At 39.1% G+C, this 19689-nt stretch overlaps 1 protein-coding gene across 1 annotated transcript in view; it reads right to left on the bottom strand.

Annotated features, from left to right (window-relative positions):
• Positions 1 to 769: 769 nt before the first annotated feature.
• LOC117007332 (death associated protein) overlaps positions 770 to 19689 on the bottom strand; it is a 53807-nt gene continuing 34887 nt past the window's right edge. Inside the window, exons 3-4 of the mRNA XM_033080396.1 lie at positions 4072 to 4114; positions 770 to 3456 (exon numbers count right to left, since the gene is read on the bottom strand). Of these exons, the coding sequence (XP_032936287.1) occupies positions 3337 to 3456; positions 4072 to 4114 (163 nt within the window). The 3' untranslated portion in view covers positions 770 to 3336. The remainder of the gene's footprint in view (positions 3457 to 4071; positions 4115 to 19689) is intronic.

Here is a 19689-nt window from a genome sequence, read left to right as displayed (position 1 = left end):
GGTTAAGTCACCACTCCTGAAGGTATTTAAAAGATGCATGGATGTGGCTTTCAGGGACATGGTTTAGTGGTGGACTTGGCAGTGCTGGGTTAATGCTTGGACTCAATGACTTTAAGGGTCTTTTCCAACCAAAACAATTCTATGATCACGTGAGCACAGAGTCTAAGGATGTAACTCTGCAACAGTCCCAGTGCAGCAGCTATCACCTCTGCCCTGTACTGCACACATCTGCTGTATTTTATACACACTACACATGTACTGAACATGGGATGGCTGAGGTATCAGAAAGGTCCCAGAAACACTGCAGCAATTTCAGCATATACTTCAGCAAATCACTGATGTTATGGCACGCATTATGTGATGCTAACTGTAGCTTCATGAAAAACTTGCCACCTCTTCTGTTTACAATACTTGCTTTTTCTGAAAGACTAGAACTTGCAAAGCAATGGAAAATGTTACATTTAATTTCCTTTACCGCCCTGGTTTATTACCAGGGTTAGATTCTCTAGCTTCACAGGGGCTGAGTGGGCATCTCCAATTTCATAGTGGAAAACAGCACTCCCACTCTAGCTGGTAGCATCTACCTTTTATTTTACATGAGACTGGACTATTCAAAACAGCTCATCCACTGTGTCATAGAACTTCATAATAAATTTCACTGTCTATAAAATGTTGATTAGTCATGCAGCAGTCTGTAATAAAATCCCACAAATCCCACAAAGCTGCACCCTGGTGATTTACATTCTTACAGAGAAAAAAAGAGCCCATATACAACTTCATGCTTTATTGTTGCATTATTGCCACATTGACAATTACAGAAAATTTCTTTTGCAGTCATTTCAAGGTAACATCTGAACATCTCCGGTGTTTATATGCTATTGCAACATATTTAAAAAGTATCAATAACCATCAGTAAGAAATCCAGTTCACCAGTTATGACTATTTTGGACAAGGTAGTGCTTTGGTAAGGACATCTATGTATAAACATGGATACCTCCCAGCACTATATATTACACTTTCATACAGAGACATTTTCTAATCATGTATGAATTTCTGTGCTCTAAAAGCCACTAAAGCTATCTTAAGAGCCATACTTCATTTTACAAACTTACATATCTATCTAAGTAATCAAAGACAAAAATCAGATATTGTCTATATATGCTGTATGTATTGCATTAATAACCAGGAGCAGTAGTTTGCAATTCAAAAGCATCCACGCTCCTAACTTTTACTGTCAGAATGGAGATGTGGTGTGGCTTTCAAAACCATTTCTGCCTATTACAAGACATGGAGCAGAGGTACCCAGCCCCACCTCACTGTGTGCCTCCACACCAAGGTTTAGTTTTCCACTGCAGTCAATGGAGCCAAGAGCCATCCAGCTCATCCTGAAAGACCCTTCCCTTTATTCAGTGAAGCCACACCTAAACTCCCAGCTCCCACTCAGGCCAGCAGGTACCAGAAGTGACTGTGATGATATGCTCCATTGCTGCCACAGCACAGGGACAGCTACGGCTGCACCACCAACTGCCTCCTGTTCTGAGTCTGCAAACATTCCTGCCAGCACATTGTCCCCGCAGAGATCCCAAGAGGCTCAACAATGCTACCCTTATGAATGAGCTGCTCAGGTGTGAAACACTTGTACACTCATAAGCAGCTACAAACAAGGCCTCTGCTGCACTGACATCAGAAACAGAAAACAGATTTGAAAAGTTATGCATATTCTAATACAAAATAATTCTTACAAACAACACTCGTTAAGGCAAGTATGGTTTCTAATCAAATTGAAAATAAGGACTGCATATATAAATTGTACATCCTTCCCTAGGTTTAGAATAAATATGCCCATGCATACAATTTGCAAAACATCATTTCCATTTCAAACCTGAAGAGATGGAAATGTCAGGTCCCTCACATCCACATGAAGTGAGTTATTCCACTTGTGAAATGGGCCATATTTCCCATTATTTTGTTGCTGTTGTTTTAAATCAGCGACTCATGAGGTAATTATTAAATCTGCAGAATTAAAAAAAAAATACTAATTTTTAAAATTTCTTCACTCTTTTTTAACCATAAATGAACTGGTAAAGGCCCAAGTGAACCTAATCTTTCACTGATTTGCGAGGTGAATGGCTGCAGCATTAGCTCCCTCTTTTTTGACATCATTAGAAACTATAACCTGGAGGGTACCAAAGGCTATATTGTATTTGTAGTCAGCTAAAAACAGAAAAACACTTTAAAATAGGTAGAATGTATAAAATTTTTTTCCTGGTTTTTACAGAGGTGAAAAGAAAAGGAAAATATTAGAGCTGAGTGAACTGGGAAATCAAATGATTTAATTATGTGGTAAAAATAAAACAATTGCTCTATTTGGAAATAACTTTCTTTTTTACTCTCTCATATAACTACCGTCCTTCAGAATAAGACTAGAAAAAAACCGATGTGCGAAAGAGGGTGGATCATAAACGTATTTACTAATAGTATCTCTTAATTTCAAAAAGTAACCTCAAATTCTAAATTAAAAAAAGCAAACAGATTTTTCACCAACTTATTTTAAGTTCAAAAAGGAGGGTCATGAACTCCTTCAGCTTGTTATTGGAATGAGAAATCATCACCTCAAAAATACAGCCCCCAGTGAGACCCATGAGATTACAAATGACTTGTCTACAGCAGCAGTGTTCTTGTAATTCTGATTTTTCTCTCCTCTTCATACCCACAGACCACCAGAGAGAAAAATCTCAGCATGACTGTGCAAGTGCAAAGGGGTGTAAAGAAGATTCAGCTGGATCTCTGCCCACTCAAAAATGTATGGGAGCCCTTTCATCATCTCCCTGGCTGAATCCAGAGGGCACTGGGGTGCAACACTGTAGGACACTGAAGGCTGCAAGGGCTCTACATAATCAAGACAACTGCTGACTTCTGTCTCAACACACCCAAAAAAACTCTCTCCAGACAGTAAAGGTGCCAGTATAAAAGGACTGTTCTTCCTTACTGGCTTAGCATAAAAACTACATTAACTATCTGCTATTGTGATTCCACAACTAAAAATACAAAGTTCATTAATCATATTATTCATACTAAAGCTTTTATCTTGGCATTAACAAAATCTTATAAAAAAGCACCCCGATCAGCAAATATTCAATACCGAATTTTCCATCTGGGATAACAACTGAACAATATCTTCATTCTTATTAACCCTTGAGAATTAAAGTAAAAGAAACAGCATATTATTTTAGATGTCAATTTTACAGATTTGACAGTGTGAATGCTAAATGGTTTTTGTCTTCTCTTGAAAACTTATTCACAGAGAGCAGATGGGCAGAGATCCTGATGGGGAGCTCATTTGCGAGGCTGGTGAATGTGCTGTTTGACGTGCTGCGGGTGAGGAAGCTTCTCCACAGAAGGATGTGGTTTCTGATGAGCCACCTGAGCCGCAGCTGGAGGGAAGTCCTTATCACCCTGTTTGAAGAACACAGCAGGAAAAGTTTAAGGAGTCTTAAAAGTGTACTTGCCAGTTGAAATTGATGCGAGTTCTAAAAAATGTGAAAATCGAATGGAAAACAGTATTGCATGTTACCCCTGTACACATTCTGTATTTTTATTCTTTTAGCCAACTTCAAAATTTTTCTTATGCAAGCTTCACTTCGTCCAGTTACACACACTACCCAATAATAAAGTACCTCAAGGCACATATGGCAGCTGACACACACTATCTTCAAGCATGTATCCTTACAGGCAGGAGCTCCTCATCACAGATCAAACTACAGCAGCAGTTTAATATGCAGCCACTTCTAAAGGAAATGAATACAGTAATATCTAGCTTAGATATAAAAAGATGATCCAATAAACTTAAAGTGCTAAAATTCAAAGAAAAACAGTGGGAATAATTTCAATGGTTAATTTTAATTTCACACAAACCCAGAAAGAATGCTCAAAGGGCCTTCTTACATGAATATAGAAAGACACAAAAGAGAAAGGGGTATGAAAAAGATTAATTTTGCTCTGATTGGTGGTAATTCTGAAAAGCTTACAGTAATTTTTCTTTGACTGATAGAAATTTACTGATAATCTTACCCTAGCAATGACACCGGAGATGAACACTGCTGGCTTCGGTGGGCTGAAAAAAATAAGAGGGACTATTTTTACCACTTATTTAGAAGGTAAAAGAGAGAAGGAAATCACACATACAATGCAAAAAAAAAAAAAAAAAGAAGAAAAAAAAAAAAGGTGGCATTTATGGAAACTGATTAATGTTTCAAATAGACAAGACAAAGTTCCTTTTCAAATGACTACTGCCTTAGTAGTACTTTCTGCAGGCAAAACCAGACATGTAGGTTTTGGCTGCTATTACTTCACATTGATTGTGACAGCAGTAAGAGACTAGTCCAACAATACTGCTTCTTAAAGCTGAGTCTTTGTTTGCATTGGTTTCTTAATCCTCAAATTTTATACATAAATTGCCAGCAGTACTTTAGGCTTAGTGTATTTGTATTGCACAATGAAAACTGTAGCTGGACTAAAGTCACTGCTGCGTTAAAGAATAAAATAAATTTCAAGTTTACGTCTGTCGATCAAATGAATAAGGATTCTGAGTCTCAGAAAGAGCAACACTCTGTACTTTAAACCACAGATTTTCAAGCAGGTAGTCTATCACAAGAAAAAGAAACATGTCTGCAATCAAATATTAAAAACCATAAATCAAAGTGTTTCCTGGTTTCTCGTTTGCAGCCCCACCACCCACACCAACAGGAACAGACTCTCCACAGCCGGAGTTCCCTGAAGCTTGGTCAGCATGAGCCATCGGTTTCCCTGGGTCACTGATATCTCCTGAACTGACCACCTCTACCTGGGGGCCACAGCACAGCCACGTCCAGCTGCTTGCCCTGCTGGCATTGCCAGGTCTGAATTACAGCAATCTCAGCGCCTCTGTGGCAAGTAAGACCACAGATCTGCATGGAGTCTGCAGAAGGGTTGAGACCTGGAGCTTCAGAAAATCTCCACAGTAGAAGTAATTCTCCTGTAACAAAACCATGTAACCTGAGGCACTGCAAAGGGAAGCAGAGTGGGGAGGTGAAGGTGTCCCTCCCCCTGAGAATATCTGTAACTGAGGACTCAGAGCAGGTGGTTCATTAACCTGGGCCACAAGAAGGGTTCTACCCTCAAATGTTACAGCTCATGAGGTTGGAACAACACAAAGCACACACAAATCAAATTACTTATTCGAAGAATGATAGTGATTACTATGATGCACTTTACAACTACACAGCTTGTAAAAATTTATTAACATGATGTTGTGTGAAGTTAAGATAACAAGCAGCACAGTATTAGACTTGATATAATGAACTCATAAATACTGCCTAAGCCCTGTTTAAGATATTGCTACTCAGTCTCTGAACAGCCTGGTTATTTAACAAGGCTCAGCTACCCTCCTACGATTTTTTGAAGTCAGAAAGAGAAAGACAAGATTAGAAAAAATGGAGAAAGGGAGAGAGTTCTGCTCTAAAATACTTCCATGGAAGAGCAAAAGTGATATTCCCTTCAATGAGAAATAATATTTTGATAGCTGTATTAGACTTTTTCAAACCAGTTTTCTGTCAGTGCAAACTAATAACAAGCAAAGATCAATAGCAAAACACTTTCATTTCATTCTAATTGTACTGAGCCAATTAGTATGTTACAGTCTGCATGAGACTTACTGGATGCTGAGTAACAAACTCAAAGAAATAACTCTGACTGAGAAAATACAGATGTACTGCAGTGGCTCAGGGTAGATTTCACACACTTACACCATGACATTATAAAGAAAATGAACAGTAAATGAAAAAAAAAAAAGAAAAAGTATGGCAATTTATTCTTCAACTATACATGGAATCTGGTTTTAGTCACACTCAGAGAAACTGTTTTTTGCTTGACATTATATTATTAATAATACTGGATAGTGAAAAAGTCAAATCAAATGGATTTTTAAAATATTCTTAACATGACCTTTCAATGTTCATTATGCTTGGATGATGCATGAAATTCAAATCAACATTTCCCCAACAGAGCCTGTATTTGCTGAATGTGCCACGAGCTGTTCACCAACTATCACACTGTATTACCTGCTGTGTGGTTCATAATTCTTGTTTTAATAAAACGTGCAATGCTCCATGGCTTTGGCCAAAAATTACAACCAGAAGGAATCTCTTCCATAATGGTGATTCCAAACACATCTTTTACTACTGCAAATTGCAAAAATCTTCTCAGTCTCCTATCGAAATGTCATGCTATTAATATTCAAAGGACCCAAACCTGCAAGTGTTAAGTCTCATGTTAAATACATGACAGAGCTGGATACAGTTAGAATTTTTGGCAGATTTCCATACTTATTTTAATTTAATGGTATGTTCTTTTGTCTCAGGAACTAGGCTGAAGATCCTGTAAAGATCACTGCCATTTTCAGGTAAGCTAAAATCCATTCTGAGGTTTACAAAGTACTTCAGAAACAGCTAGCACATCTTTATAAAGAAGACCAAAGTCACCAGCACCATTCTCCTAGTAAAAACTATATTTTTCAGACACAAAGCATTTATCTTGAATGCCATCATGACAGAACATACTCAGTCTTATCTGTATGCAATGGGTTCTGTGACTGCCCTTAGTTACACTGCCTTGGAAACAGGACACTGATTAGGGCTCTCCCACAGGTGCATGGTAGGCACCAAAACACCTCACTTAGGGTTCATGTGGCACATTCTAGGATACTGCTGACACATAGGGAACAACTTAACAGGAAATCAGAGTTGCAAAAGGTATCTACTCCCAGATGTATCTGGTACATTTTCTCCTTGACTTTCTCCCTTGTTTGTCATCTCCGTGGATTTTTCATTGGACTCTTCCTGCTTCATACTAGATTTCCAGATTTCAAATGGAAGGACTAATGGGAATACTGACCCAGCTTCCAGCTCAAGTGCCTCTACCCTGCCTCCACAAAGACCATGAACAAACCCTGGCATTTGTTTCTCGCTGCTCCAAGTTTCCACGATCAGCAGCAGGTGCACACAGTAATGAGGCTTCACCTCTATTTAACTTATTACACAGGCAAAATGCTTTGCTCCCACGGATGACACACCAGCCCAATAGGAAGCTCATTTCCACGTATTAGTTATCCCGTAGCAGGGAAAAACACAGAAAGCTGGCCAGAAATGAGAATGATTGAGTGTGTCGGTATTTATTGTCCTATGTCAAGACAGTGGCTTTCCTTACATTTTTACCAAATTACATTGTTTCAGAAAAAAAATCTTTTAAAAATTAATATTATTCATTATCTTTCATGATATATGGAACCAGAACCAGGTCAGAGCATATATAATCACACATCTATACTAATGAAGAATTCAACAGATCAGAGAAAGGCCTGGATAATCAGTCACTGATTCATGCTTTAATTTCATTCCTAATGAGAAAAATCTTTCCACAGATGAACTTTGTCATAATAAATTCAGTCTCTAGTGCCAGACTCCCAAACCACGGGCTTTTGTGCATCCAGATTAGCTGCCAGGACCATAACCATGTAATTACACTCTGAGACATCTACTGTGATTGCAGTGTTGCAACATCACTCATGATCTTTCCCAAGAACCTCCTGAAAATAGAAACAAAAATGGAGAACAGGCACAGGCTATCATTGCTACATTTGTAAAACACTTTTAAGTGCTTTAAATGCTATTGGTATTTTATGCAAAGCACAACCTACATTTCCAGTATTTTGTAAGCTGTGATGGTTGTTCTGAGGATATACTTAATCTGATGAAAATCGGTTTGACAGATGTTGTTTTGAAGATGCAGCATTCCTTTGTCTAGGCATCAGTAAACAAGAAAGCAAAAAAAAATATTTTCTGACAAAAACTGATTTCATTTATACATATACGTGCTTTACAACTATTTAATGCACACATGTATTTGAAGCTAATTAATAGCCACAGCTGATACTGTGTAAGGAACACAATTTTGTGTTTGCCAAGACTGGTTAGTGTTTGTGTCAATACTTTCAGAGCAAATCCTTCCTTTTTTATAACATATGGAGAAAAAGAACACATCTGTTAAGATCTAAGCATTCAGAGAACTTAACCTGATTTTACATGTGAGATGCTGCACCTGTTTAACATCAGATTCTCTACTGGATTCATTTATCCCGACTGTTCAAATAGAATAAAGATTTCTATTATTTCACAATACTTAGCTTAAATAAGATTTTTATCTAACATGGAAAGTAAATCACAAAGAAGATGAAATAACTTGAAAAGATCATTAACTAGATGAAACGAGGCATTAATAATACAAAATCTTATGCCTTCACTTTAGAGGGATTGGTTAAACTCAAGTATGACAGACATACTGTAAAGACAAACATGGTGATGCAGGAATTACTGTGAAATCTCCTAGAGGCCACAGAACACACACAGGGCAGATGAGTATCTACCCAGTTCCATTAAAACAGACATGCTGACTAAACCAGTTTTCCAATTTAACAGGGAAATTTACAGTTAACTGTATCTCTATCTATAAATGCAGTGAACACGTGCACATGTGCAGAGGCTGTGCATGTGTATACAGAGATTACACAAATTCATTATTTGAATTTGAGCTGCCACAGAGTGCTCCCAAATGCAGAACTAAGCACTGCCATGTGGGGCATGAACACCTGCAGCCACTATGGTGTTTGGAGCATCAAACTGTCTACTGCACCCCCTACATGATGGGATGGATTGGATCTAATGCTGGCTTCCAGCAGCAGTTTGAACAGCAAATCCAGTCTGGAGGAAGGACTGTGAGCACTGCTCCCAGTGGATCCAAACCAAAGAGCTCCATTCAAGTTGAAAAAACCAGGAAACATCCCCACACATAAACATTGTTCCTGTCCACACGAACACAGAAGCTCATAAAATGGGAAATGGGTCTCACTGCAGCCAGACAGTGCAGAAGGTGAGTACCCCATATACACTGCTGATCAGAAAAATCAAAATAACATACCGTGACAAAGAAAGAACAAGAAAAAACAATAGTAAAAATAGTACCCCACAGTATACCTCAATTAAAATATGGTATTTGGATCAGGAACACCACAAGTGAAGAACTAAAGCAAAAAATATGGATGGAAAAAATAGCTAAGAGAGCACACAGAATCCATATAAGAAGAGAGCTAAGAACTATTAGCATACAATATACAAAGGAGTAGGTAATATTGCTCTCATTTATCTTCTTTACAGTATAAGTAGAAAGTGACACTTGCAGAAGACTACATTTAAAATTATTACTAGCAAATACCTTTAAAATGGAATTAAATTTAGAACCTCCTGAAAATAATGCATCAATCTCAAAATTTCCAGTATGCCAACATTGAAAATAGGTTAGCCTACTTTAAAAAGGACAAAACTACATAGTTTCAAGGCTTTTGTTAGACTGGATGATGTTTTTTGTCAAAATATGCTAGACGAAAGTTAAATCATTAAAACTGTGTTAAACTAATCTAGTTTGAATGATTCTTATTTATGATTAAAGAATGAGAATTATTCATATTTATCTTTTCATGTTTTCAGGAATTAATGGTATGTCTTATCACTGGTGATCACCTTCTGCTCTTTTACGTAAGCCTTGCAAACAGATATATGGAATCTATAAATACATGTTTTTCAAAGACTTTGAACGCACCAATTACATCATCATTTTTAACTATCCAATAATAGCACTGGAGTTTATGATTTGGTGTTTCCTTGTTTTAATCAAACCATCCAGTGGCACGTACTGCCACTGCATGCACTCACAGTTAGCCTATAGCTGTGGAAAGCAAAGGAGCAATTTCTCTGGCAGCCATTGAGAAAGTGAAGGAGAAATTCCTTCAAGCCAAAGAGATTACAGCACAGAACCTGGAGCTGCACCCAGCTTCCTGACCCTTCAGGAAAGGCAGCACACAGACAGCATACCTTTGCCTCTCCAGCACCCCAAAACAGCAGGGATTTGAAAAGTGATCAGCTGGCCCTTTATTTCCCTGCTCCTTTCCAAATAAACACTATTCACTTTCCTCACAATTAGCTTAGGCAAGTGAAATGAAAGCCATATATGAAATACTATGATGTGCAGTTACTCACTGATCCCCCAGCTGCTCCCTATAATGAGAGCAAGTTTTGTGGGTTTTTCCTGGCGTGATAGTCACTCCATGAACAGAAGGTTCCCCAAGTATTCTGAGCAGAATTTCCTTTTCAGTCAACAAAACTTCATACTTTAATCCTGCCCTTCAGTTTCTGCAATTGAAAATATAGTGCCCAGTTTTTCATATCATCCAGCTTAATGTTGTTTGGGAATTTGTATTTTCTGGTTATTAAACATGAATGTTAACTAGTCTTAGTTTCCATCTAATGCTTCTCTAAAGATGCCCAGATATGTCATTACAGGGGTGCTTATTTGAATTTACAGAGTTGCCTTTGATTTTGGAATTGTCTGCAAAAATAAATTCCAAGATGATTAAAACCACACTGAGATGATTAAAAATCACACTTCTCAGCAACAGAATAAAACTAACAAGCACCCTGCTCATCAGCTCACTTGCAATAATTTCCCATTGGTTATAATACATTTAGGTTATTAGTTTTCTGGACAGAAAAATAATTAGTCTGACTGACTACCAGAGAGAAATGTTTTAGCTGATTGCATGGGGATGTACAGTATCTGATAGTCTACCATTATTTATTGTGCTGAGGTCTTTTATCTGCCAGAGTTTCCAGATCTTTAAGATCATCCACAGGATGGCACTGTTGAACCTCAGAGTCTACTGTAGATAAAATAGGGAACAACCTCAAAAACATCCAGGTGCTGCAGCAAATACTAAAACAAGTAAAAAGCAGTACTTCCCCTTGATGACAAATCTTGATGAAACAAAGTACATACACAAATAAATGCAAAATTCTTACACACACCTAACAGACATTACTTTGGGATACAATTTTCTTGTTCATGTGTCTTAGGCTGTGCCTGGATACACCCCCAGAGAACACAATGCCCTATCAGAAAATTTTAATTACTATTTGTTTTGCTATTCACATACAAGCAAATCAGGTGTCCTGATCTTTTAATGAGGTGGTAAATGACTGGCCATTACATTTAATAGCAACTGATTTACATTCATTATTCTTACATTCACTATTAAGGCATTGCAGCATATGGCCTGATTAATCTCACCAGTCTCTCATTCATATTTGGTTTTAGCTCATGTATAACTCATATGAGGAAATTATTTAAGAAAGAGATTCACCATCTCTTATCTATATTGTTGTACATGATATTGCTATCAGAGAATAAACTTCTCTTTCATGCTGCCTTCTGATCATAAAATGAAGATTTAAGTATTTCACCTTTTCCATAGACTCAGAGGATTTAGAAATAGCCTGCAATTCTCCAGCTGCTGGTTGATTTATAACGGTTCCACCCTGTTATTGCAGTATCTCCATTACCTCCTAGTGAAAACCAATGACCAACTTTTCACATACAGCGACTGCAGCATTACCCCACTTAATAATCTGTAGCTACTTAAATGTGGAAAAAAGAGAGGTATGAAAAACTGACATAAAGTAAGTAGTGCTTAAATGGTGATGCAACACAAAGGAAACTCCAAAAAAAGGAATGAAACAGGGTAGACTTTAAGCATCTGCAAAATTATGAAATACCATGGTTCAAAAGGGAGAGAAGACCAAATCTTCCATGTGTCTGTCAGGTGCTGAAGTGCATCCCCGTGCATGCTCCCATTACAGCAATGCACTTCCATGCTGAGAATATCATGACCATAGGCTGTACTGCATCTCACAGAGACACAGGAGCCAGTTGTGGCACTGTTGTACTTCTCCATCTCTCAGCAGATGAAAGATGGAATGCAACTGGAAGAACAGCTTGATGCTGTGCTGGGAATACAGGATGTCAGTGCAATGAGAAAAACGCAAGAAGGTAGAAGCTGAGAAGGTGAAAATCTTGATCATTTCTGCCCAGGTGAAGCTATGTTTGTCTCAGAGCCTCACAGCAGCAGACCAAAATTTCCCAACCTTTCCTGTTAAGAGTTCATAACTTGAACCTTGCTTTCCAGCGTTTCACAGTATTAATCATTAGATGTGCACCTTTCACTCTCCTACTGCTTTGAGAAATTGCAGTATCATTTTTTATTATCCCCAAAACCACTCCAGACATAAAGTCCAATATGTAGGCATCTACACATGCATGAATACTATCACCTTCCACAGCCATGCAACTGTTGTGAGGAGCATTCTCAACCCAATTTTACACTGTGCATTCTGAATGGTTTCCATTGTACAGTCACACTTTACTGTTATGTGAAGCTTTCCAAGCACAAGGGACCATGAGGAAGTTCTTGACTCCTTCAATGGGCCCCTCCTGGGGAAGCCCTGAACACAATAAAGGATGTTGTTGGATGGTCATGAAGATACCCTGGTAATATCAGATCCCAGTAGAAGATTGTGTAAGCTGACTGTTCTTGGCCAAAAACTTCCTTTAGTTCAAACCCTGCCAAAGCTATTGACAAAGTTTTCTCTATTCTCCGGTGGCAAGTGGAGCCACAAATCATGTCATCCAGACATAGAAAATATTCTTTAAGTATGCAATTTTATATTCAGAGTTCACATAGGAGCAGAAGAAGATGGAATTAAGAAATGTTTTTAACTTAACAGCAAACTTTTAATAGCAAGAAACCCCCTAGTCCCTAACACACTTACCCCAGATAGATTTTTACTGCGACACAAGACAAGGAACAAAGTTCTCTCAAAGGGATTCAGAAAGAGGTGCATCTTTGTTTAAATGAACTTGGTGAAACATAATTTCTCCACAGAGAAGCTGACCTCCATTGACCTGAGAAGAAGCAACCACTCACAATTCCTCTACTGCCATTACTATGCCTGTGCTGAGAGGTGGCAGCTGGAAAGGTAGCATCATTTTCCATCTAGAAATATCCAGTCACCTGAACGCTATCAGAACAGGCTGCTCCTTCCTTCTATATTAATATTAAGGGTTTAATTTGAAAGGTCAATATCAGATATTACAATCATCTGCAAAACATCCACTGTCAATGGGACAGGGACTTGGTGCCACGAAAATACACAGAAAATAACCTTGAGGAAATCAATAGCAACGAGATTCAAAGCATTGTAATCTGAAGGATGTCAAGAGGAGTTCTTAGACACTAAGCTTTCACTCTGTGTGAAATAAATGTCTAGCTTTGTAAAGTGATAATAGAAGCCATGACAATTCAAATGGGTAACAGATCAATGTGCTGTTAAATCTGAAGATAGTATTAAAGTAGTACCCATTCATTTCAATGGGATGTAGAAATCTGAAAGCAACTACAAACTCCTGAATGTCAATACCACTAGTGATTTTTCTGTTAATCAAACAAGAATGACTGCTACTTTTCTAGTTCAATCTCTTAGATCTGCCACTTCCTGGTGTTCTATTTGTTTGAATGGCTTTTAATTGCATTAATAACAGCAAAAGCAGTTCATTTCCTTAAAGAAGCACCATAGCCCCTGCAGGCTAGCAGCAGACCACCTGGCAGCATTACCTTCTACCATACAGAGCAGGATTAGACTATATTTTTTCTTTTTGTGATGCACATGTAGCTTTGCTTCTTAATTTTGCTTCTATGGGACAAACAGATGAAGCCTCTCTGAGGAATGAAAATAAAACATACATGCACAGTCTCAGCTGAGTTTACATTTATTAAGCAGCAGCAGTACTACTGGTACTTTATGCTGTGAGTCTGTACTAGTATTTTATACTTGGTCATTTCCATATACAGCAGAGCCGAAAAGAACAAAGATGCACTAATAATTACAATAATTTCACGATTACAAGCCGCACTAAGTCGCATCGCCGGGTGGTGGCAAATATTTCGTTCTTTGTCCATAAATAAGCCGCACCCAATTATAAGCCGCTCTGTCGTTCGCAGCGAGGACCCGTGTGCAACAAAGTTACCAATTAGTAACAGAATCGCGGCATGGCGGCATTTACTGGCTCGGCTCGTGAGGGCTCGGGGCTGCTGATGGGGCCAGGTGGCCCAGCTCGGCGCTGCCGCTCGGCGGGACCACTTGGGGCCGGTTGCTGCCACTGGGCTCGCTTGCCCCAGCCTGGCGCTGCGCCACGGTGGCAGGCGGGGATGGAGACCGCCGGCACCCACGGCGCTGGTGGGAGGCGGAGATGGAGCCCGCTGGCACCCATGGCGGCGGCGGCACGTGTTGATGGGAGCCCCCCGCCTCCCCCTCGAGCCGCGGGGCCAGCAGGAGGGAGCTCCCCCGCCTCTCCCCCCCACCGTGCTGCCTGCACGGAGCGGCTCCATCCGCCGCGCAACACAGTAACCAATTTGTAACAATCGCATAAATGCCAGGTTTTACTGTCAGGTGCTCGACTTGGCAGTTTGCACTGACTCGGTTTGCACTTTCGGGGTTGGAAATGTCAGAAAATCATTCACATATTGGCCGCTCCTGAGTGTAAGCCGCATTTCCAGTGTGGAAGCAAAATTTTGGTCAAAACGGTGCGGCTTGTAATCGTGAAATTACTGTACTCATTTTACTTTATCCACTCCCTGGTGGGACAGTTCTGGCTACAGTACAGTCTAAAGCTACATTTCTGTTCTTCTATCTGAAGGGTGTCCTCAGCAAGAACACAGCTTTCCCAAAACAACTGCCTCGTGGCAGAACCTCTGGTGACTGCCTGGATATTATAACAAGTGACAATGTAATAATAGGAGCTTAAGAAATCATTACGCTACTCACCTTTGAAAAGTGTACCTTTAGATTAGCAAAAATAACAATACCATTCCTCTGTATACTTCAAAAACCTGTTTCTATCATCCTGTGTATATTTGGACACATAAACTTTTTAATTAATGGCTTTTTATTTACTAATGAAGTGGGGCATGCTTTATTAAAAATCTATTAACATGCAAATGCAGAGATCTCCCATGATTTAGTTAATTTTTACTTTTATGTAGTTCAATGGAGTCCCACTACATCAGTGTGAAGATTAATGAAAACATACACCACCACAATCAGATTTTCAAACAATTAAAAAGTGAAAGTATCAATTGTTGCAATAACTACACCATCTATCACACACACAACCAACTTGTAATAGCTACTTTTCATAATTTTTTGTAACTTTTCACAACTTATTCTTTTCAAATTTTCCCATTTGAAAGAAACATTTTGTAAATAGGAGCTTTTTCTACCACAAAAATGTATTTTCCGTTATTTATCTCTTGGTTCCATTATATTTTCTTATTTCCTCTCCCACCATTAAGACTCCTTAATATGCTGGGACACAGAGCTAAACGTGTGGAACGCAGACTATTTTAGGAGTTCAGTATAAAACACATTGTCCTAGGGTGACTAAACACACATCCCTGTTGAGTTTTCATTACAAAAGCAAGTGGTTAGAGGGAGCTCAAGATCTGCAGGAGCAAGAACCAGAGGAAATTTTTCAATGGTACTTTTTTTGGCAGGGGGTACAGGGGAGGTAATGAGCCTGTCCTTCTCTAACAGCCTTTTAGCCCCAAGGACTTGATCCTAAACCAGTAGTTTTTGTGGTTGTTTTTAATAGCAACACATTAACTGTGTGACAGGGGCAAGTTAACTACCAAACTGTTTATTTTCTATGATGTGATGACTTTGGATAGCATATTTCCAAAGTCAGTGCTTTCCTGAGAAAGCATCTCTGTAACTTGCAGCATAATCACTTCACATGTAAATACATCAGGAATTTGGAACTTGTAGCAACCAAATTTTGCTGCAGGCTGGAGTGTAAGATGATGCACTGCCTGATTCAGCTCAACTCTTCTGAATTCACGTGATCTTAGACACAGCTGAAAGAGAAGTCTTAAAAATACGTTAAAGAAACAACAGCACTAATTCAGATCTTATAATTCTTCCTTTTTTAAAATCAAAGACTCGGGGAGAAGATAGAAGATATACTGCCCTGGAATTCCTAAGTCAAAGAACACAGGAAAGGATTCAGATGGTTATCCAGTTTTCATCAGAAAAACATATCATGAAAGAATGTGAGACAGAGAGTAGAAATTATACTGACAGAAATGCATGTATCTGAGAAAGGTCTCAGACTCCATTAAGGCTCTACATTCTAGTCTAAAAAATTGAGCCCCCCAAAAAATCCAAGTTTTCATTTAACTGAAAAGTAGAGGTATTATTTGAATATTTTATTCAGAAGAGAGCTGCAAAACATAGAATAGCAAAGGTCAGCAGAATGCAACAACGCTAGAAGCAGCAATAATATGTTTTTGGTGTCTAGACTTCTCAGTCCCCGAGTGATTCTCAGGGCAGGTGCAAATAACTCATCAGGCCAGACTGCATTTGAGGCTGCTCAGATACAAAAAGCTGTGCTTCAATGAAAATCTGTTTTCTGATATGGGCTGAAAAAACCCCAAACACATAAATTACTACAGGTTTTTGGTAACAACTAGTTAGCTGTGACCTCAAAAAGCTAAAAATAAGAATACAACAAACCTCAAAATAAGAACACAAGAAACCCAAGTGATGCCTGAGATATTTACTGCTTGTACTTGTATTCACTTATAACCCTCCTTTTACATTATACTACAAGATCACATTTTATAAACTGATACATGTAAATTTTTGCCTAACAAACAAGTCTGTGCACTCCTTTCATGACAAATGCCTACCCATTCATTCATTCTGTGACCAAAAAGAGCAGGTGTAAAGTGAATGTTCTTAATTTATCAAAAGGCCAAATAATTTTCTAATTCTCATCCTCCATATTTATGGAAAAAATTTGTATTAACCAACATGGCATTCCTATTATTAACCTGCACTGTCAAGAGAGGAGACAGATTCTCTTGTGTATTCTTGCTCTGAGTACTTGCTGCTAGGACATTAAAATTGACAGAAGGGTATTGGGCTCCTGTCATATTTATTTAAAATCTTCATACAGAAGAAGTCCACAGAGACATACCCTAGGCACCCACATGACAGCAATGCTATTGCTGCTACATAATGGCCAGCTGCAAACTGAAGTTTAATTTCATTTTTGCCTATCAGAGGGATCTCTTCTAGCTACTTCCAGTCGCAAAGAAATGTCCATGAATTTTACAGCACAATCCTCATTCATAAGTGCAGCACATTAAAAGGAGAAGAAAGTAAAGCATGCAGAAGCTTTAAGGGAGAATAGCAAGTTTTGTTGTGAAGCTCTGCTGCACAAAACAGCAACACTTCCTGATGCAACACAGAGAGGATAGTAGCACAGTCCAGAGCTCAGAAAAACCACGGTGCAATCATACTATTTGATTCGTGACTAGAAGCAAAAAGAGGAGTGCCCATTCCTCCTAGGTTTAAGAGTTTTGTGCGTAGGAAAGAAAATACAAGGAGAGGGATAGGAAAGGGAAAGGAGTGGATGGGGGAAGGAAAAAAAAAAGAAAGGAAAAATGAACATCCTCTCCTTTGGCAGTACTGCTGAACATGCATCAGGAAAAATTTCCTAAAACACAGTGGAAGTGTAGGCTCCTATGACAGACGCAGATAACACGGCAGGAGAGACATCCAGGGATATGCCCCATGTCAAGCACAAGCTATCTTCTTTTGTAGACAGCAGTAAGGCTAGAGAAAGCCCATGAAAAGACAATGCAAGGATGCCACTGATCTGCCTATGAACTGCTTTGACGTAGGCACCCCAGGGTATCAGTGACATGTTGCCATGGACTTCCCAACCCATGCTGACAAAGGGCTTGGCCATGACCTTGTTAAGCATACAAAGGGATACAACACTGGTGCACAAATAGTCTTTCTCCTCCTTTTCTGAGTGGGCTAAGCATAATCACATGTATGCAATGTCCCCCCACCCCCTACTCCCCTTCCCCCCTACTTTTATCGTTGTGACATGGAGAAACAATCCATGTGTTTTGTAGCCTATGCAAGATGAGGAGCACTGCCACTCTTCTGAAAGATCATCAAAAGTCAGATTTGCAATTCATATGAAAATCACCAATAAACTATCAGCAGTAATGAACCAGCAGACATTTATGGGTTAATTTTGATACCTCTGCTATTTCCTGAAGCCTAGTTTCCATACAGACCACTGGAGATCCTCAATCTTTCATGAATCAAAAAGTTATGACTTCAGCATTTTAAAGAGGAAGGCCACAACTCTCCACAGCAGAAGATAAATGCATGGAGAATTTCCCTCTCTCTGTATCTGCCTGTGCTGGCATCATACAAACCACACTGTGTGACAGAAAGCAGCTACCTAGCATTATGTCAAAGGGAGAGCTGTGATCACCCTTGGAAGTGGCAGTGTCATGCTGATTTTAGCCTGCATTGCTTTGCAGAGCTTCAAGTAACAATAGGGTGTTAACATTGAATGGAAACACCCCAGAAAACACGAGCTAAGACAATTCACTATTACAGAAGTCCAGCCTGAAGTAATTCCTTTCTTTCTCTGAGTCTCACAGACTGGTAAGCAACCCCTCATAACTTTCTCATAAACCACTCAGTGCTCAGAAAGTTTCATTTTTTATTTCACCAAATGTTATCTCACTGTCACTCTTGGCACATGAAGCAATTTCTTCAGCTGTTACCATTTCTTTTAGGTGTGGTAATCTTGAGGAACAAATTAATTAAAAACTTAAACCAGACTGACAGGTGTGATTTCAGTAGCAGTTTTTTAATGGAAATGCACATTTAGAACTTCAGGAAGGCTCACGATTATTTCAGGTAGATCAGATCAAAATATAAACACAGCAATGGGAAGGTTTGATTTGATGATGTTTATTTCCTTGGAAAAATCTAAGGAAACCTATTCAGAATCTCAGCTATTGTGCACGTAATGCAAAAGTTTCAAACGCAGTTCATAAACTTGAACTCTGCCTATTTTCACTATTATACCCTGCTACATTTTTCAAAGGGCTTAGGCCTTCACAGATGTGACTGATTTAAACAAGAACACCTGCACCTCTGAAGATGGAATGAAAAGTATTAAGTAAGGTACTTGCACTTCAGAAACCACTTCTGAATTTTGAAGAATGTGACTGAGCCTGCAGAACCACTATCACAGAACCATGACAGAAGGGAAATATCTGATATAATCCTCAGGGAAAATATGAAAAGAATTTGAGCACAAATTAACACATGAACAGGATAGTGCAAAAGAGCTGGCTGTTCACTATCTCACATGTGCTTTTTTACTATTGTAATGGTTGTAATGACAAGGAAATACAGTATTGTGCAAAACGTGAACTTGACAGCCCATAAGATCATAATCCTTTTAAGCACAGAACAGGCATGCAAACAGAGGCCAACTCAAACATCATTGCTAATCCAACCTTGTCCCTGGACCTGCACTTCAGCATCTTCCCTAGCGGTTCATCTGGCTGCAGCTCAGGCTCAGCTAGCAGTGCCCACAAACAGATGCCAAGCCACAGATAACAGTACCATCACTGCAGCCATATGCTGGGTCAGTGCTCAGGACAGGCTGTCTCTTGGAAGTTCAAATGCTCATGGCAGCTGTTTCACTTTGAAGATCACCAGCTTTTTCTTCCTTCATAGAGTATTTCATTGTGAATGTATAATTTTTTTGCACTCATGTGACACTGGCAGCCTACTGATCAGAATTCTGGTCACTTTGGACCAACAAATC

This window comes from Catharus ustulatus, chromosome 1, assembly GCF_009819885.2.
Source record: "Catharus ustulatus isolate bCatUst1 chromosome 1, bCatUst1.pri.v2, whole genome shotgun sequence".
In the NCBI taxonomy this organism is placed as follows: Eukaryota; Metazoa; Chordata; class Aves; order Passeriformes; family Turdidae; genus Catharus; species Catharus ustulatus.
Note: the sequence above shows the minus strand (reverse complement) of the source record. Positions and strands in the feature narration are given on the sequence as shown.